This window comes from Phoxinus phoxinus (assembly GCF_949152265.1).
Source record: "Phoxinus phoxinus genome assembly, chromosome: 7".
In the NCBI taxonomy this organism is placed as follows: Eukaryota; Metazoa; Chordata; class Actinopteri; order Cypriniformes; family Leuciscidae; genus Phoxinus; species Phoxinus phoxinus.
This window is the reverse complement of record NC_136882.1, coordinates 25,894,531-25,916,039: the sequence shown is the minus strand read 5'-3', so window position 1 is coordinate 25,916,039 and position 21,509 is coordinate 25,894,531. Positions and strand designations below refer to the sequence as shown.

Below are 21,509 nucleotides of genomic sequence, written 5' to 3'. Positions count from 1 at the left end.
ACGCCGGTGCCCGTGCCGGAGACGCCGGTGCCCGTGCCGGAGACGCCGGTGCCCGTGCCGGAGACGTCGGTGCCCGTGCCAGAGGCGTCGATGTCCGTTCCGGTGTCCGTTCCGGTGTCTGTGCCGGAGACGGTTGTGACCGCGCCGGTGCCCGTGCCGGAGACGCCGGTGCCCGTGCCGGAGACGCCGGTGCCCGTGCCGGAGACGCCGGTGCCCGTGCCGGAGACGCCGGTGCCCGTGCCGGAGACGCCGGTGCCCGTGCCGGAGACGCCGGTGCCCGTGCCGGAGACGCCGGTGCCCGTGCCGGAGACGCCGGTGCCCGTGCCGGAGACGCCGGTGCCCGTGCCGGAGACGCCGGTGCCCGTGCCGGAGACGCCGGTGCCCGTGCCGGAGACGCCGGTGCCCGTGCCGGAGACGGTTGTGCCGGTGCCCGTGCCGGAGACGGTTGTGCCGGTGCCCGTGCCGGAGACGCCGGTGCCCGTGCCGGAGACGCCGGTGCCCGTGCCGGAGACGCCGGTGCCCGTGCCGGAGACGTCGGTGCCCGTGCCAGAGGCGTCGATGTCCGTTCCGGTGTCCGTGCCGGAGACGGTTGTGCCGGAGACGCCGGTGCCCGTGCCGGAGACGCCGGTGCCCGTGCCGGAGACGCCGGTGCCCGTGCCGGAGACGTCGGTGCCCGTGCCAGAGGCGTCGATGTCCGTTCCGGTGTCCGTGCCGGAGACGGTTGTGCCGGTGCCCGTGCCGGAGACGCCGGTGCCCGTGCCGGAGACGCCGGTGCCCGTGCCGGAGACGCCGGTGCCCGTGCCGGAGACGCCGGTGCCCGTGCCGGAGACGCCGGTGCCCGTGCCGGAGACGCCGGTGCCCGTGCCGGAGACGCCGGTGCCCGTGCCGGAGACGCCGGTGCCTGTGCCGGAGACGCCGGTGCCCGTGCCGGAGACGCCGGTGCCCGTGCCGGAGACGTCGGTGCCCGTGCCAGAGGCGTCGATGTCCGTTCCGGTGTCCGTGCCGGAGACGGTTGTGCCGGTGCCCGTGCCGGAGACGCCGGTGCCCGTGCCGGAGACGCCGGTGCCCGTGCCGGAGACGCCGGTGCCCGTGCCGGAGACGCCGGTGCCCGTGCCGGAGACGCCGGTGCCTGTGCCGGAGACGCCGGTGCCCGTGCCGGAGACGCCGGTGCCCGTGCCGGAGACGTCGGTGCCCGTGCCAGAGGCGTCGATGTCCGTTCCGGTGTCTGTGCCGGAGACGCCCGTGCCAGAGACGCTGGTGCCCGTGCCGGAGACGCCGGTGCCCGTGACGGAGACGCCGGTGCCCGTGCCGGAGACGCCGGTGCCCGTGCCGGAGACGCCGGTGCCCGTGCCGGAGACGTCGGTGTCCGTTCCGCTGTCCGAGCCGTTCCGGTGTCGGTGCAGGACACGGTGTCCGTGCCGGAGACGTTGGTTTCTGTGTCGGAGATGGTAGTGTACGTTCCGGAGACGTTGGTGTCTCTCAGTCTTTATTCACCTTTTTCTCATGTTTTTCATTAAATATGGAATAGAATAGCGTAGTTATAATAGGGCCACATTGTAATGCAGTGTTACAACATGCCCCACCTGCACAACTGGGATTTAAATACTGCTAGTGTCTTCTGCTAGTTAGCGAAGCATTAAAGAACCATATCAACTGTTAGGCTAAATAACATATAGGAGATTAAAATAATGTCAGATTTGTCTAATTTAAAATAAACACTAAAAATAGAGATGAAATAGTTACATAAGTAAGAAATGTACTTTTTCTATGGTTAGATAAAAGTTCAGTGATATCTCCTAAAGATTTCTGGATTTTGGCGCAATTTTTTCTCTATAGAGTGTTGATATGGCAACTAGTAAATACACTAAATGCGACTACTTCTGTCGAGATTCTGAAGTGGGCATTAGATGGACACTTTACTATCCTGTGAAGCCACTAGAGGGGACTTATGAATGGAAGTGGAGTGACGCAACTGACGCTTGGTAGGTAGCATACTTTTTTAACGGTAGAGAAATAAATTCAAATGTAGGCCTACCTACTCAGTACGCGAGTTTGGACGCAATGTTTGATTTCTAATTCAGTATATAATACAAAAACAGGGAATATAGATTCACCCCCTTCATTACTTTAATGGATTTGTTTAATAAAATAACTGCAACACATAATAAGAACACATTATATCCATGACAGAATGTGAAACTAGGCTATAGTAGGCTATGCTAAATTATAAGTCTTTGCTTGAGAGAGTGCCGGAGACAGTCGCAGAAAAGGATACTTCCAGTAATTGGTGTGCATCCAGTGATAAATTTGATAAACGTCCTGCTGCAGGGCATGCTTGTACAGTATTTGTCAGTGTTACAGTCCTATTGATGCTGTGTGCTTAGACTTTTCTGGCATTGTTAATAATGAATCATCCTCCTGAGTACAATTCATCAGTCCCCCAAATACACATATGCCGCCAACAGCTGAGTTTAGTCACTTTTTCTTTCTTTGGAAAAAAAACACAAACACATGCACATAAAAATGTTCACAACATTTAACACCACTAATCGTTGATGTCAGACTCAAGGGCCACCAATGACCAAACTTTACAGTCAATTTTGTCTTCTGTGTGGGCCGATAAGTGCTTGTTATTTTAGTGGTTTATGCGAACATATTTTGTCCACACCTTAGTTTTTTCTACTTGTGTTTTTGTCTGTTTGTTGATTGGTATGCCATGTGTGTCTGTTTATATTTGTTGTTTTGTGTCGTGACCAAAATTTCTTCTACAGGAATGTGCGTGAAGTTCATTTGGTTCAGCACTACTCTTCCTTTGAGCCAATCACAGCTGCAGAGCAAAACACACACAATCATCTGCACCAAACCATCACACTGCAGGCAAGAGGCTTGATAATCCATTGTTTCCCAACTTGTTCTGTCTTTTGTACCACCATAGTCCAATGAGTAGGTCTCTTAGCACCCCTTCATTGACACTATAAACTAGACATGTGTAATTTCATTCATATTATACTACATATTCGTTATGATTATTATTCTGAAGATTATTTAAACATTTTGATATTCAGACCAACAGCACATTGTACATTTTAGACAAAATTCCAGCCTAATCTGTTTGTTTTTTCTCTGTTAACGAAAATAGTTGCAAATTAGATCAAAATCAATGACTCATTCATAAACACAGACAATTTTGTATTTAAATGAATGTGTTGTTTTTAATTAATTGTTTGAGTAAATGATTCAATGACTGCATTCGAAATCGCATACTTTCTGAGTAGGTATTTCTTTTGAATAATTACTTCCCTCAGCCCATATGTAAACCATAATGTTTTCTAAATTGAACCCAGATTTTGAGGGAACTAGTGACTACTGGATTATTTGAGACACTGCTTAGAATTGAAAGAAGTTGAGAACAAACAATAGAGTAAAGAGTAGAGTACTTTTCAACAAAGTTTCTGTATGCAACCATGGTGGACAGTTGTCAGAGTAGCTATCCCTGTTTCAAAAGAGAAGTTTATTAATATTGCAGGCCCAGTAATATTGCTGGAAGTTGGGAAGTGTGAGTCCTCCCTTAGCCTTGCGAAGTTATAGGATTGATTTCTTAAGGCGAGCAGGTTTATTGTCCAATAGAAATTAGCGCAAAAGGTGTCAAAGCCATTCAAGAAAAGTGTATCAAAAGAGAACTCCGGGCAATTTTTAAGTTAATCTTGATCGTTATACCTTTCTGAGTACTGTATAGGGAAAAAAACGAACCGGATTGGTGCTTGCAACACGGAGCTGCTACCGCTAATGCCCAGAGCTCCCACTCAGCTAAAACGGGAGTTATGGGGGCATATTCATAAAGAGTGTTTTTGTGCCTCTTAACAGACACAAAATGCAATTAAAATGTCTGTCCAACATGAACAGGGTCCTTACATGACAACAAGATGCGTTTAGCAACTTAGCCATTGTAGTCTCACGCTGAAGTCCCGTGGGAACTCCCGTTGTAGCCGGGAAAAGGTGTTGACTGAAGAGTGTGAGGCTAGTTCTTCGTCTGTATACTCGGGTTCGAATAAATAAGGACGACCATCAAACTCAAAAGCCTCTTCCATGTGTTCAAAATCTTCTATATTCTCCATAGTTACATTACGAACCATTTCTTCTTCATTTGTGAGCAACTCCGATCATCAATCTTCACACACACGACACTCCTCCCGCCTGCACACTTCTATTTACCTTTTCCCGTCTACAACGGGAGTTCCCACGGGACTTCAGCACGAGACTAGCTAGCCGTCTAAAACACTATTAAGGTGAATTTAAACAATGGCTAAGTTGCTAAACGCATCTTGTTGTCATGTAAGGACCCTGTTCATGTTACCTTGGAAATGGAAGACTAATCTTAATTCATCCCTTAGACACCTCTTGGCTCATTGCTTTATCAATGTGCCCAAGGTAAAGGCATCGCAGAATAATTACTGACAGCCCAGGGGTCCCATGATCAGATCCTCTCTGCCTAAAGTGGATGAATGCAGTCCGTTTCCATCATGAATGCAACTTCCGCTTGATTGGAGTCTGAAAGATAAAGTCCTGTACATATGCCATAGACACTGGCGCGTCAAACAAACAATGACAGAGAGCTGATAGAAAACAGACAGAGTAGGAAAGAGGTGATCCCTGTTTCCCTGACATCTCAAAGCACGACTCTTAAACATGTGACTGCTGCCAACAGCAGAAACACGCCAGTCCTGAAAACAATGTGGAAAGATTGATCCGCTCATATTAAGCGATCTGTCACACATACGATTAAGCAACTGAAATTTCCCTGGTACCCATGTTATTGTATATACACAGTAAATTCATGAATATATCATTCATATTCATACTTAGACGACTGGTCCTCTGCTGTTTAAGGCTGAGTCTGTTTGTGATGTAGTTGGCATTTTTATAATGAAACATCTGTGCTGAATTTTCAATTATTTATCCTGAAACACCTCCAAGAGTGAGGAGGGGTGAAAAAAAGTGGAAAACTTCTGGTCACAAAAACAGCAGTAACTAAAATGCTGTCATGTAGTTCAAGTAACACTGTGTAAAATAGGCCTACCTGTTTAACATATATATGGTATAAATCTGTTATGAAACCCATAAAATCACTTTTAATGCAGCCAAATATAGCTGTATATTGCTTTGTAGATTTTATTTGACAATAATCTTGACAAATGTGACCAAAGTCCTTGTATGTTTGACAACATATACCGGTAAATGAAATCAGACAAGATCAAGGCTGCTTCAATAATTTAGCAAGTAAGCATTAAGCTGATGAATTTAACCAGAACAACTAAATAAAATGAATGCTATTTTTAATAGTGTGTCAATAAATAGTGTGTCAGGTCAGGACCATAAGCATACACTATAAAAAAAGTTTGGGGTCAGTAGATAAAAAAAATAAAATAAAAAAAGAAGCAAGGATCCAGTAGATTGATCCAAACTGACAACAACTTTTACATTGTTGCTAAAACAATATTTCAAATAAATCCTGATCTTTTTAACTTTATATTCTTCAAAGAATTATTTACAGCCAGCATATTATAATGTTTTGGATCATGTTACCCTGAAGACTGAAGGAATGGCTGTTGAAAAATAAACTTGGTCATCATAGGAATTAATTACATTTTAAAATATATTAAAATACAAAGCAGTTATTTTAAAATTAAAATACTTTTTCACAATATTACTGTTTTTGCTATATTTTTGATTTAAAACAACAACAACATTAAACCATATCTTAACCCCTAACTTTTTAACGGTATAGTGCAGACCAATATTAATACAATTCTTAAACTATTAAATTAGGTAAATACGCTGCTGAGCTTGAACTTATACCCTGGTTTCAACATCTCATTCTTTTGCCAACTGACCGCAAAGGCATTGGCAGAAAAAATGGCAAATTTAACAAACTCCAGCAGATTATAATAATTTGTTTGGTCACAATGATTTGTCAACTGTAAATTTTTAAAGATGGGTTAAAATGGGTTAAAGACTGTTTGTTTGAACCATAATTAATTATTAATAGGAGACAGAATGCTGAGAATGACATGTTCAAAACCCTCTAGACAGTTGACCTCACAAACCAAATAATTTCATGGAAACAATTATTGTTATATTGTGAATCATCAGAAGCCTGGAACATTGTTACATAGATGCTATAAATAACATTATTTTGTACATTTTTAACATGTTCATTTTATTAATGAATGAATTTCAATCAGTCTTCAAACATTTCTTCATGTTTTTCTCATTTAGCTGTGGTTAAATAGATTTAGTCAGAGAAATGGGTAACATATGGTATTATATTTTTTTGAACAGTGACACTGTGTGAAAAAAAAAAATCAAGGCAACGACTTAACAGTAGGCTACTTTTTAAAGAATTTTTTCATTCAAGTTTTTCATTCTTGCCTTCCAGATTTCTTTTTCAGTAAATTGCCATTATTTCTTACATAGTGTTATGTGTTTCTAATAAGAATTATACTCATGTGTTTTTAGTCAAAGTAAATCACATTTCTTAGTATTTGTGACTGAGGAATTTCCTATTGAGAAAACCATGTTTCGTTCTGTTAACAATTATGTGTAGTATCTTTAATTAAATTCAATTTAGTTAAATTCTTACATCCGAATTATGTACGTACTTTGACTTATTACAGTTTTTTTATTAGTTTTTTTTACCGTTTACCTACTTAAAGTATTTTTTCCCTAAACTCTTAACACCTACATCACACCAAACCACATTTTGTTCATTAAAAACTAAATATATATTTTTTAAAAATACATCATAGAAACTCTACATTTCAAGAAACATCCATGATTTTGAAGAAAGTGTAAACATTTTAGAAATGTGTTTATTAACTGCATTGTGTGAAAACAACATGAACATGATTAGATGTTGTGCTAAATGTGTTTAGAGGTCTGAAAATGTGACTACAGATTGGACAAAAGAATGTTAGCAATTGTAAAAAAAATAAAATAAAATAAAAACCCATACCGTTTATGTTATGTGACACTAAAAATGATCAGAATCGTTTTTATTTAGTTTGGAATTTTGAAATTTGGTTGTAATAGATTTGCTTATCATGGATTTAGTTGCTTTATTCTGTAATCATATTTAATCAAAGTAAATAATGGATCATTAATATAAACATTATACAAAATATTTTGGAACACCACAAATGCATTTCTTTTTAACAAGGGTCCCAATTCTTGCTTGGCAATTTCTTACAGCAACTCATTTTTAAGTTGAACACACACGCACACATGAAGTGAGGCAGAGGAAAAGATGCAGCAGAAAAACAGAGAGTGTCGAAATGGTGTGTGTGTGTGTGTGTATATGTGTATATATATATATATATATATATATATAGAGAGAGAGAGAGAGAGAGAGAGAGAGAGAGAGAGAGAGATAATCCTAAAGGTTTAACAACAACAGTGTGACATCATAGGGTCCCTCCCTCTTGTTAATAATCCAGCATAGATGGTGCAGTCGTACAATCACACACACCCATTTCCAAAAACACAAAATCATACCACAGTTTCTCTCACAGAGAGTGTCCATTGACACCTGATCTGAGTTCACTTTAAAAGACAAGGAGAAAACATATGATTCAAGAAAGAACAACTAGAAGTTTAAAGATAAGAGGTTTGAGTGGACTATATGAGCTCTGTATTGTGTTTTTTCGGAGGAAAAAAAGGACAACATGCAAGCCTTCCTCCTCTTCCTCTGCGAGATCTTGCTGCTGAGACAGACCTCCGCAAGCACACTGAGAGGTACCAAAACAAAGCAATTCAACTTTCTAGACAAGTTCAACATATTCAGACAATAACCATATGAACAATATCAATATTCAGTTCAAATAATCAAATTAATATTTATGAATTATTTATTTGTATAAAGTGTTACAGATTTCTACCTGTAATGGTGAGTTGGGAAAAAAATCTAAATGCTTAACCATGCAACTTTTAAAATAAATTGCATGCAGAGGGAAAAAGTCTGCATATGCCTAATGTAATGAAATATGAAGTCGTACGTCTGGTATGCTGTGGATGCATGGTACTGGTTAAAGGATGCAAGCTCAGCTGTTGTCAATATAGCTGAATGGTTTTTATTTGTGTTTGGGATAATGCAACAATTTGCTGCAATTGTGACTTTTTATAAGAGTACATTGAAATAATTAATTGATAATGTTTTTGTTTAATCCGTAAATAATTTATATTAACAGTGAATATAGTGAAAGTCTATTTGAAGGTCATTTGAATGAATTTGAATGAATGGATTGAAGCCAATTTTTATTGGCTGTCAGTAATTGATTCTATACTGAAATTGCTATATTGTGTGCAGTATTGTGTGTGTTTATATCTTTTACTGGCAGCAAATACAAGGTCACATCAGGAGGCAGGTCTTTGGTGTGTGTATCTGTTTCCTGTTAAAGCCTGAATCTGTGCAGTGGGGTTGTTAAAAAATGAGTTCATGAAAGGTGGGTGCATGGGCGTTGGTTGAATGTGGATTAATTTAGTTTCCTTTTAGTTTCCTTTGTGCAATATCAAAAATGACTTGTATGTGCATGTAAAAAGACCGTGACTGTTGCAAGTTGACAGACATAAAGCATAATATACTAAACAAGTAATGCCGTTAAGGATTGAGCTGCTCATCATATGGCGGTGTCTTATTGTAAAGCCGCGGTCATACTAGACTATAAGCACGCAAAAGTTTTACAGGCACTGCAACGGTTGCAAAATTATGTCAGGTTCTGCAGCATCTTTTTTTAAAACATAATTCAACCGTATAATATAAAAAATGTGCAATCTCCTCCACTTTACAGCAACACTGCAGATTTAAAGTTTGCATTCTTTTAATTCAGTTAAAAGGTCACTGCGGCATATCAATATTCTATTGGTCACTCGTCTTCACATGATAGGAATTTGCATGTCAGAGTTCACCAAACATGAATCTTGGAACACAACGGAATGAGAAACTTCTTCACTTGAACTTGTGTTTCCTGTCCCCCGCGTTCGTATGAATGGAAGCCAATGGAACAAAAAGTGTAGTGTGACCGCCCCTTAACACACCTCAACACTGACTAATTATCTCCAGGCCACCCATCTGTTTATAAGGTCACTGAGGTTCTATAAACCAAAGAAGTTCTAATTGCCATAGAAATCCCTGTCTGTCAATTCATTGTTGTCGTGTTGTACACACTTTTCCAAATGTTTTTTTTTTTGCATCCACCCACTCCTCTTTTTTTAATCATCAAAAATCATATGCAGTGTCTCAGAATAAGCCGTTTGCCACATTGCACAGGCCCTGCCCACGACTGCTAACAAACTCTGCCCTATTAGCCTTGAGTGAGCTGTACACCGCCATGTTTATCTCCAGAGCAGCATTCAAGTAAGAAATGTATTCTTCTTGTTCTTAAAGCTACTTAAGTTATTCAGTCAAGAGCAGCAAGTGATTTTCTGTTTTTCTTTTCTTTGTTTGATTCAAGCAAAGCAGTAGGTTCTATTACACTGCTTTCACTTTAATATGTGATTTATTTCCCTGCTGTTTACATTCACAGACATAATACTGTGTTTGTGAACTTTGATTGTTTTTTAAATAACCTTGTGTGTATTTGACAGTTTAAGCGCAGAGACGTAAAAGAGAACTTTGTTTGATACTCATGACATGCTGTCTGACATCCAGCTCTCTGTGTGTGTGCTTCAGATGTGTACGCTCAGGAAACCATACATCAGGAGTAGGCATGTGACGGTCTCAAATTTTCATGTTGCAATAATTGCTGAAGCTTTTATCACAGTATGCGGTATCATGACAATATTGAAATAAGTTGCAAAAAAAAGTGTTGTAACAGGTTTAATAACTTTTTATTGTAACTAAAAGAACTGAACATTTAAATACAATGAGACAGTACACAAAAATGTATGAAACAAGCAAATGTTTCAAACGAATTAAAGTGCAAAAGAATTATAAAGAACAATAGGTAACACTTTACAATAAGGTCTCATTAGTTGATGTTAGTTCAGGGCCGTGCCGAGACCTTTGGAGGGGCAGGTGCTCAAAGTATAAATGGTACACATGGAACAAGGCTTTAAATAGGGCTTTGCTCGAAATATCAATACAGCAATATATCGTGACGAATTCCTTGCTGATATGCGTAGGTCTATCGTTACGGATGCTTCTTGCAAACACAAAATCACCCTGCTTAGAGATATACAAATGAACAATTGACATTTCTGGCTTTAAATGAACTATATAGCAGAGTAAAGGTCTAGAAGTATTCAAGTAAAGGAGACCATAGCAGAAATAATCTTAACATTACCATTTGCTCCAATGGTGAAATAAAAAAATCCACTTAGCTGCCTTTCTGTGACTTCCCAATAGATGAAAAAAATATATAGAGAAAAGATGTTAAATGTACCATCACTCCCTCTGCGTTAGAAACACCCTGGCAGCAGTGCTTACTTTTTTCTCTTTTTTGGGGGGTAATTTTGCCATGGGGTAGCCTACTGTAAAACAATGTATGTCATGTGAAAGGTCATCATTTGGGTGGGTCATTTTATTTACGGATAAATTGTAATTGATTAATTTTACTAACAGTTAGATTGGGCAGGCATTCACAAAAGGGCCTTTAATTAAAGAAAGAGGAAATTTTGAAAAGGGCACTTTGGGCATCAAGGGTGCACGTGCATGTGTTACAGAAGTTATTATTCTTTGTTAAAGTTAGTTAAATTATACAACTGTTAGTTCATGTTAGCTCAGATCTATTAAAGTTAGTCCAGATTAAGTTTGAAAGTAAATATACTTAAATCTTTACGGGGTAACCGCTGCATTTTTCTCCTGTCAGAGAGTGTGCATTTTCAGTCGTCTCCTCCACTCGTTCCGCCCATGGTTTCGCCATGCGCTTCTCGTAAAGGCTTATTTACATCAGTGCACGTGTCACTGTCTGTTTGACGCAGCATACAGCGATGTTGTGCATTTAAACGGTTCATGCATGGGTAAAGTATTCTTAAAATTCACTCTAAAAATCTGAACAATTTGTAATAAATAAATATTCGCGAGATTTTTAAGTGCCCACGATAACAATATCATGCATGTTCATTATCGGGATAGCTATATCGTGCCTATTATTACCCATAGAAGAGGCTATTACCGAATACCGGCACATGTCTAGGATGAGTTTAGACTTGATATGGTTTTAAAACGATGATGAAGAACTGATCTCACGTGAGCGTGACCGCGATAGATAGCCTAGTAGGCCTAATAAACCCAAACAGATTTTAGTTTTTGAGTTGTACAGGTGGGGAGCAGCAGCTCATTAGCATTAAAGATACATGCACGAAAAAACATTGTTATTCCTTCCACTAAAAAATGAAGACAAATAAAGATCTTTCTATTTTATTTTATTTTTTATTTTAAATCTGAGCCAGTTCTGTACTCTCCATTGACAGCTATGAGCTACGCAACCACGACTTTGAAAAAAATCTGTTCAGTGCAAAGCGATTGTGTCATGATCCTGGTTCTCTCCTTCTTGGTTTTCTTTCCTTTGTCTCCCTCTGCTGGTCAGTTTGTGTCATACCTTCTCTTTTCCTTACATTCTCGCACACACACCTTTTTGCCTCCTCTCATTACCGTCAGCTGGATCTCATGATCGTTCCATCAACACACCTGTTCTCTATCTTCCCCTTATTTCCACACTATATCTAGTTCTCTCTGACTTGTCTGTATTGTCGGATTATTGTTTGTTCCTCATGCTATTCGTGACCTCTATCGTACTTCTCTGAAGATAGCTCCGTGTTCCGTCCTGTCCTGTCCTGTCGTCAGTGTTTGTTATCTGGAGAATTATCTTCTGCTGTGTTTGCCACTTCTGTGCTATTCAGTCGTCTCCGTGGAGCATAGGAGAGGGATCCTCATCGCTCCCGTGGGTTCTACTTCATCGGATTGAGGTTATCCGGGCCTCCGGCTGAATCCGTCTCGACTACTGGAGAGATCAACGGAGAATCTTCCTATACCTTTTGTCAAGAGACTTTCTGTTTATTCAGCCTAAGAGGCGGTGTCTTATTTTTCATTAAAGAGAGTTAACCAGCTTTCGTCTCCGAACCCTTCTGTTCCTGACAGAATAATCCGACCAGACATGGATCGTGCTGGTGAACTCCCTATCCAAGCCGCCGTGGAGATGCAAGGAGCTTTGCTGGGAAGACACGACGGGGAACTCTCCGCGGCACGTCGTGCAGTGGACTCATTGTCAGCTCAAGTGGCCGATCTTTCTCAACAGCTTCACCTGGTCCGTATGGATGCGGTGCAGCCTGGCACTCAGGATGCCCCTGAGCCACGGGTAAATAACCCCCCTTGTTATTCTGGCGAACCCACGGAATGCCTGCCTTTTCTGACCCAGTGCGAGGTCGTTTTCTCACTCCAGCCATCTACCTACACGAGAGAGCGTTCCCGCATAGCCTATGTGATCTCACTCCTTAAGGGTAGGGCCCGCGAGTGGGGAACGGCTGTTTGGAATGCCGATGGTGACTGTCTGAATCGTTACTCCCTGTTTAAGGAGGAGATGCTGCGAGTTTTTGATCGCTCTGTCCATGGTCCTGAGGCTTCTCGTGCATTGTCCTCTCTACGACAAGGACGACGCACTGTCTCCGACTTTTCCGTGGAGTTTCGGACCCTCGCTACTTCTTGCGGTTGGAACGAACCTGCCCTAGTGGCCCGCTTCACTGAGGGTCTTAATGCAGAGATAAGGGACGAGGTATTGTCCCGAGAGGTTCCAACTCACCTCGATCCTCTGATCGATTCAGCACTGCGCGTGGAACAGCGCTTTGAACTTCGCCAACGCGCTCGCCGCGTTCTGACCACGCCCACTCCATCATCCTCAGCCAGTTTTCCGCTAACTTCCACCGACGCTGAACCTATGCAGCTGGGAGGGGTACGAATCTCGGCCACCGAACGCCAGCGCCGGATTGTCAACCGCCTCTGTCTCTACTGTGGATCGGACAAGCACTTTGTTACTGCGTGTCCGGTAAAAGCCAGAGCTCACCAGTCATGAGAGGGAGACTGGTGAGCGCTTCTTCGCTGGACCCTCTACCACGCTCCCGAACGACTTTCTCTGTTTTCCTCCGCTGGACTGATTCTTCCACCACCTGTCCGGCTCTAATAGACTCTGGTGCCGAGGGAAATTTTATGGACGAGACCTGGGCTCTCGAGCAGGGTATTCCCCTTATTAATCTCCAGGACACCACTTCTGTCTTCGCTCTGGATGGCAGCGTTCTCGCTCAGATTAGTTGTTCCACTGCACCGGTGAGTCTCACCGTATCTGGCAACCACACAGAGACTATTTCTTTTTTAATTTTTAATTCACCTAATATACCTTTAGTTTTGGGCCATCCTTGGCTGACCGAACATAACCCTCATATTAACTGGGCTAAGAATTCCATACTCTCCTGGGGTCTTGCCTGTCATGTAAAATGTCTTGTGTCTGCTGTTTCTCCCGTGTCCACTGTTTCTGTTTTTCAGGAAGAACCAGGGGATTTGTCCGGTGTTCCTGAGGAGTACTTCGATCTGCGGGCGGTTTTCAGTCGTTCCCGGGCAGCATCTCTCCCACCCCACCGACCCTACGATTGTGGCATAGAGCTTCTCCCGGGAACTACGCCCCCCCGCGGGAGGCTCTATTCCCTGTCACCGCCCGAACGCAAGGCTCTTGAGAAGTACCTTTCCGAGTCATTAGACGCGGGTACTATTGTCTCCTCCACCTCTCCGGCGGGCGCAGGGTTCTTTTTTGTGAAGAAGAAGGATGGTTCGCTGCGCCCCTGCATTGATTACAGAGGTCTGAATGACATAACGGTTAAGAACCGATATCCCTTACCCCTTATGTCTTCAGCCTTTGAAATCCTGCAGGGGGCACAATGCTTCACAAAACTGGACCTTCGCAACGCCTATCATCTTGTCCGTATCAAGGAGGGTGACGAGTGGAAAACTGCGTTTAATACACCCCTTGGCCACTTCGAATATCGCGTTTTACCGTTCGGATTGGTCAACGCCCCGGCCGTGTTCCAAGCGCTTGTTAATGACGTTCTCAGGGACATGTTAAACCTATTCGTGTTCGTTTACCTGGACGATATTTTGATTTTCTCTCCTAATCTCCAAGTTCATGTGCAGCACGTCAGACAGGTTCTTCAGCGACTCTTAGAGAATCGTCTATTTGTCAAAGCCGAGAAATGCACCTTTCACGCGCCGTCTGTTTCTTTTCTCGGTTCTGTTATCTCCGCCCAGGGGATCAGTATGGATCCTGTCAAAGTTCGCGCTGTTACCGATTGGCCCTGTCCTGAGTCTCGCGTTGCCCTTCAACGTTTTCTGGGGTTTGCAAATTTTTATCGGCGCTTTATTCAGAATTTTAGTCAGATAGCGGCTCCTCTATCTGCGCTCACGTCGGTTAAGACTCGGTTCTCCTGGACTGAGACCGCCCAGGCGGCTTTTGAGCACCTCAAACATCTTTTTTCGTCCGCTCCTATTCTGGTTACCCCGGAGTTAGAGAGACAGTTTATCGTCGAGGTCGACGCTTCGGAGGTAGGTGTAGGGGCCATCCTCTCTCAGCGTTCCGCAGCTGATGAGCGGATTCACCCCTGCGCTTTTTTTTCGCATCGTCTTACTCCTGCCGAGCGGAATTATGATGTAGGCAACCGAGAGCTTCTGGCCATTCGTCTAGCGTTAGGTGAGTGGCGTCACTGGCTGGAGGGAGCCGCGGTTCCGTTCGTAGTTTGGACTGATCATAAGAACCTCGAATACATTCGTTCTGCCAAGAGACTTAATGCCCGTCAGGCTCGCTGGTCTCTTTTCTTTACGCGATTTGATTTTACCATTTCTTATCGACCGGGGTCCAAGAATCAGAAGCCGGACGCTCTCTCTCGCCAGTTTCCTTCTCCAGAGACCGTGCCTACGGAGGAGGGAATTCTTCCCCAGGGGTTAATAGTAGGCACGGCCAACTGGGGAATCGAACGTTTGGTCAAGCGCGCGCTATCCCGTACCCAGACGCCGCGACTCTGTCCTAAGGGTCTTTTGTTTGTCCCTCTTTCCGCCCGTCGTGCCGTTCTTCAGTGGGGTCATTCGTCTAAATTATTCGCTCACCCGGGGGTCCGAGGTACCATTGCCGTCATTCGACAGAGGTTCTGGTGGCCCTCCCGTGAGCGAGACATTCGCCGCTTTATCGCTTCCTGTTCTATCTGCGCCCAGACCAAGATCAGTAATAGACCCCCGGCTGGTTATCTAAGACCGTTACCCGTTCCGTCTCGCCCGTGGGCTCAGATTGCCCTTGATTTCATCACAGGACTTCCTCCCTCCCGAGGTAACCAGGTTATTCTCACGGTTATTGATCGCTTTTCTAAGGCCGCTCATTTCATTCCTCTGCCGAAGCTTCCATCCGCCAGAGAGACCGCTCAGGTCGTCGTTGATCACGTTTTTAGAATCCACGGCCTCCCCGAGAACGTAGTTTCTGATAGAGGACCACAATTCTCCTCCCTCTTTTGGAAGGAGTTTTGTCGCCTTATTGGTGCCTCTGCCAGCCTCTCCTCCGGGTATCACCCCCAGACGAATGGGCAGGCCGAACGCGCTAACCAAACTATTGGCCGTCTGTTGCGCTGTCTTGCGTTTCGTAATCCTGCATCCTGGGTCGAACAGCTTCCGTGGGCCGAGTACGCCTATAACTCCGCTCCCGCTTCTGCCACCGGTCTTTCGCCGTTTCAGAGCTGTTTAGGGTACCAACCACCACTCTTTCCTTCCACTGATACAGAGTCTAATGTTCCCTCTGTACAGGCGTTTATCCAACGTTGCAAGCGAACTTGGAGAATGGTTAATTCCGCCCTTCGGAAGTCGCGTTCCGTTACGCTTCGGGCCGCCAATAGACGCCGCGTGAAGAGTCCCCGTTATACTTGTGGTCAGAAGGTTTGGCTCTCTACTACCAACCTTCCTCTTCAGTACCCCTCGCGCAAGCTCGCTCCCAAATTCATTGGGCCATTCCGCGTCGTTAAGGTCCTCAACCCGGTCTCAGTAAAGCTTCGTCTGCCAGCCAATCTCAGACGGGTTCACCCTGTATTTCATGTTTCTTGTGTAAAACCTGTTGTTCGTGTCTCACCTCGTCCTGTCATGTCCCAGGTCCGTGTCGAGGGGTCTCCCGTTTACCGAGTTCGCAAACTGCTCGACGTTCGCCCCAGGGGGAGGGGTCATCAGTTTCTTGTCGACTGGGAGGGTTATGGTCCTGAGGAGAGATGCTGGATCCCCTCCCGGGACGTCCTGGACCGCTCGCTCATTGACGAATTCTTTCGCTCCCGTCAGTCCTCTCCTTCTGGTGCGCCAGGGGGCGCACCTTGAGGAGGGGGTACTGTCATGATCCTGGTTCTCTCCTTCTTGGTTTTCTTTCCTTTGTCTCCCTCTGCTGGTCAGTTTGTGTCATACCTTCTCTTTTCCTTACATTCTCGCACACACACCTTTTTGCCTCCTCTCATTACCGTCAGCTGGATCTCATGATCGTTCCATCAACACACCTGTTCTCTATCTTCCCCTTATTTCCACACTATATCTAGTTCTCTCTGACTTGTCTGTATTGTCGGATTATTGTTTGTTCCTCATGCTATTCGTGACCTCTATCGTACTTCTCTGAAGATAGCTCCGTGTTCCGTCCTGTCCTGTCCTGTCGTCAGTGTTTGTTATCTGGAGAATTATCTTCTGCTGTGTTTGCCACTTCTGTGCTATTCAGTCGTCTCCGTGGAGCATAGGAGAGGGATCCTCATCGCTCCCGTGGGTTCTACTTCATCGGATTGAGGTTATCCGGGCCTCCGGCTGAATCCGTCTCGACTACTGGAGAGATCAACGGAGAATCTTCCTATACCTTTTGTCAAGAGACTTTCTGTTTATTCAGCCTAAGAGGCGGTGTCTTATTTTTCATTAAAGAGAGTTAACCAGCTTTCGTCTCCGAACCCTTCTGTTCCTGACAGATTGTCTCTTCATAAAATTTGGACTAAACCACTCAATTCATATGGATTAGTTTTACACTCTTGAAGTGTCAAAGTGATAGTTGCTGTTAATGGAGGGAAATCGTTCAGATTTTAGATCTTATTAGAATACATCCATTTGTTTTCCCGAAGATGAACGAAAGTCTATTGGGTTTGGAATGACATGAGGGTAAGTAATTGATGACCCACCATTTTTGAGTGTACTATCCCTTTTTTGCAGCACAAGTGATTTTAACATTGATATAAGAAATGTTACTTGGACACCACATCAGCATATTAGTATGATTTTTGTGAAGGAGCATGTTACACTAAAGGCAGGACTAATGGTTCTGGAAAGTTCAGCTTTAGCCTATAACTTTTTTAAGTAAATTTCTTATATAAAGTATAAACTAAATTTTAAAATGTACAAAATAGAAAATTTTAAATGGTAATAATATTTCACAATATTACAGTTTTTTTTTTTCTTCTTCAAATAAATGCATCCTTGATAAGATCTTTCAAAAACGTGAAAAAATATGATCAACTCCAAACTTTTGAATAGTAGTGGAGCTCTGATCATTTGGTTTTGGAAGAATTTGATGAGAAATGTTTAAGCTTATGATGAAATCTCATCTCAGACTTTTGATATCACTTTTTTTCTTGGCAAATCTATGACAATGATGTGATCTCTTCTGAAACTCTAAAGGAGAAATATGGGAGAAGCAGGAGAAGTCTTAATTTGTTTTCCATTTATTCTCACTGCCGTCTAGGAGAAACCATTCTTCAGTTTCATATTCTATGGATGACTGTTTAACAGTAAACAAACACGCATGCAACAAGTGTTTTCTCACGTTACGCCCACACATGGTTTCTGACATTTCTCTGAAACATAGCAGTTTATCTGCTGATTCCTCTGGGAGTGATACAGAAACCAGCTCTGATGTAATAAATGGGTTGTTTGTGTGATCTGGAGCTCTGTGCTCAATGCCAGGGGTTTCCCTCACAGCAGTAACCACTTTCTCTGGCATAGACACTGTTTCATCATTCAATCTTCAGAAACGCACCACACATTTATGAGAAACAAACCACAAGGGTCCTGCACTGGGATTCTTATACGTGTTTGTGTTTTGTTGTCATAGTTTGCAAAACTAGGTAATTTTAACGGCAGAACATGATGTTTGTGTGGGAGACATCGCTGCCGGCAAGCGCATGGGCGCATGACCAAAACACTTTCAGTTACACTGTAGAAGCGTAGCTTTGGGAAAGAGGAAAATCTGACACTGGACTGATTGTTATTCCAAATCTCTTGGCAGAAACGTTGTAGATACAGTCACATGACTTCTAATATCCCTAGCTGAAGTCATTATGTAAATGTAAGGGACTGAACTGAATCTGACATCACTTTTCCTGTGTATTTGAATCCTAGTGCAAAGACAAAACATGAGGGTTCGTATCAGCGCTGTTGGAGACACCATTGTATTTAAGTTCATTCGGCCCCACATGGACAGCAGACTGGAGGGATATATCCTGGGCTATGGCAGTAGCATGCTCTCCAAACAATTAATTCATCTGCCTGAGGATGGACAACCCTTTGAGACTGAGATAGGTACCGTCTTTCTCTTTTAGCCCTCTTTCATAGAGTTTGTTGTTTATTTAACTGATTCTCTTCTATTTTCTAGATGCTGAGCCCAAATATATGATTGCGGTACAATCAAAGAAACCTGAGGAACCTAAGAAACAATGCACAGGTAAGAAACACAGTAGGACGGCCGATATATCGCCAAAGCTGATCCTTGATTTTAAAATATGCTGTGCTATGTTGCCCAATAAGTCATATTCATGCCATTTTCACTGTGTTGTATGTCAAATTAGTGTTACCTTGTCTTTATTGGAAAAAATATGATTACCATTGCGCACAAATTTACCAGATTACTGAGTACCATTACAGTGTTGATTTTCTTTTTATTAATATATTCATATTTTTAAACAATTACTTTATTTGTGGAAAAAATACTGTAATAGGATTGCAGAATCAATTGCCATCTAAAATAGAAGCATGTTTATTTAAAAAATATAGTTTTTAGTTAAAATAAATATATATTATATATCGGCATCGGCCATCAAAAAAAACAATCGGTCGACCACTACACGGTACCACAAATGAAATTTGAGAACAATTTACAAACAACATCTGTGCATGCAGTTGCCCCAAAAACTATGTGTACACATAAACCACACTTAAAAATAATGTCATTGCATTAGATTTGCTTTTATACAACAGTTTGAGAAGTCAATATTGAGTCAAAGTCAATAACGTTGTCCATTTTTGCTTCTCTGATGAAAATTGTTCTAAATGAAGTCAAAGCTGTTTTGTCTTTATCCTGAATGAATCAGGCATTTGAAGAATCGATATAGTAAATGACATTACTGCGTCCCAATTTCCCTACTTATACTGTGACACTCTATAATAAGTGTACAGTAATAAAGTACTTACAAATCATTTGAAAACTATTCATTTATAGTTAATTCATAGTTAATGTATTGTAGTCTCTACATTGTTAGTATATTAATAGGCTGTATACAAATAATGAGTTCTTCATTCCTTGTCAATGTAATTAACCAAATTATTATTGTTTAAGTGAATAAAAAAAGATGTTGATGCAGGAACTTGTAGCACATGGTGAAATTACGTTCACCATTGGAATAAGAACTTACTTCACAACTGTCAAAAAACTACATCGAGTGTGATTTAAGTGTCCATATCTTTTGGCCATTAGTATGCAATACATTTGAGATGATTACTGACTTGTGACCTCCAGGGAAAGTGGATCTAGAAAAACCATTAAACGTTGTGATCGGCTCAGTGACACAGTCGTCGGTGCTGCTGTCCTGGGGGACACTACTAAACACCTCATTCATGGATTCCGTTCTGGAGGACTGTATTGATGAAGGGTATGTGTCCTAACACGTCTATGTGTGTATGTCCGTGAACCGTGTGGGTGTTATCTGGATTTAATCAGATTTAATGTTGTTGACCGTCTCTCAAGATGTGCAATTATTTTACTGACAGAAGACACTGAGCAGGTATAGGACCATGTATGCAGATGCCCATGTGGTCCACAAACAACCAGACACTCTGATCACACACATCAAGGTGCAAAACAACAGGTTTTAATAAACTAAACAATACCAAAACAAGTAAAAAAGAAAAGAAAAAGGGAAACAGTAAAAATGAGTTATAAAATTAGCAGATGTTTGGAGAAGAAAAAAAAAGATTTTCAGTGTGTAGACAATTACACACATTTTATTTATCTATCATGGTGGAGACATTCCATCTTTTGTATTTGTACTAAACTAATTATGTTTTCTATGTCCAGTTTATGTTTATTAAGTCATTTTGCTCATAGATATACTGTTGGCTAATTGCTGCAATGCAGCTGACTTCAGTTTTACTGTCCTTGTGAGGACATATGGTCTGCACAATGAACAATGTAGGCAAAACCTGACCTACACACACTCTCCTTCCTTGGACAAGTTAGTGGAAAGCTTGACCTCAGCCCTCTACAAAACAACCAATTTGTTCTCCAACCCCATAAAAGCCTACCAGAAGGAGAGCGACAGAGATATTCATAAAAAAAAAATAACTGGGGAAAACAGGGGCATACTTTTATAAAATATGGGTTTTAGTTAGCCAATTAATGCTTTATCAAAATTATTGCCATATCAATTTGTTTCATTATTTGACTATACTGCCATTTTTAATGAAGTTTTAGATACTAGTCTTGTTTTCTTTTTTTTGTCTCATCTCAGACAGTTCACAGTGCGCTACAGAGAGAAAGAACCCAGCAATACCTGGAACTACCAGACCTGTCCGTCCACCAGCACAGTCATCGACAACCTCAAACCAGATGCTCTGTATGAGTTTGCTGTCCAACCAGACGCTGACAAAAACACTGGAGCCTGGAGCCCACCAGTCATCCATAACACAGCTGGTGTGTCCCACTACAGATCATCATCCATTTTTTCTCACTCTATATGGCTGTAAAAAAAAAAAAAAACCTTTACAATATTCACAATTTTAAACTATAATACTTGAGGAAAGGAATAATCAAAATTGAGATAACTCCAATATATCAGTTGTTTGCCCTAGATAGCAATTATATTAAATGGAGAGGCATGGAGACTTTAGCTTGAAGGGATAGTTCACCCAAAAATGAAAATGCTGTCATTAATTACTTACCCTCATGTCGTTCCAAACCCGTAAGACTTTCGTTCATCTTCAGAACACAAATGAAGATATTTTTGATGAAATCTGAGCCAGTTCTGTAGTCTCCATTGACAGCTACGCAACTACCACTTTGATGCTTCAAAAAGTTCATAAAGAGATAGTAAAAATAATCCATATAAATTGAGCGGTTTTGTCCAAATTTGGAGGGATCGAAAGAAAGCTCTCAGATTTCATCAAAAAGATCTTTATTTGTGCTCCGAAGTTAAACGAAGATTCTTATGGCTTT

General features: G+C 42.4%; 1 protein-coding gene across 5 annotated transcripts in view; it reads left to right on the top strand.

The window, feature by feature from the left end:
* The first annotated feature begins 7,517 nt into the window (after positions 1 to 7,517).
* Positions 7,518 to 21,509, top strand: part of abi3bpa (ABI family, member 3 (NESH) binding protein a) — a 27,682-nt gene continuing 13,690 nt past the window's right edge. For 4 of the 5 annotated variants that reach the window (XM_079619707.1, XM_079619706.1, XM_079619704.1 and 1 more), the window contains exons 1-5: positions 7,518 to 7,791; positions 18,422 to 18,601; positions 18,675 to 18,743; positions 19,815 to 19,947; positions 20,806 to 20,987. In XM_079619707.1, the coding sequence (XP_079475833.1) occupies positions 7,722 to 7,791; positions 18,422 to 18,601; positions 18,675 to 18,743; positions 19,815 to 19,947; positions 20,806 to 20,987 (634 nt within the window). In that variant the 5' untranslated portion in view covers positions 7,518 to 7,721. Of the gene's footprint in view, positions 7,792 to 17,047; positions 17,186 to 18,421; positions 18,602 to 18,674; positions 18,744 to 19,814; positions 19,948 to 20,805; positions 20,988 to 21,509 lie in introns of those variants that run through there. The other variant, XM_079619705.1, reaches the window with a different exon arrangement.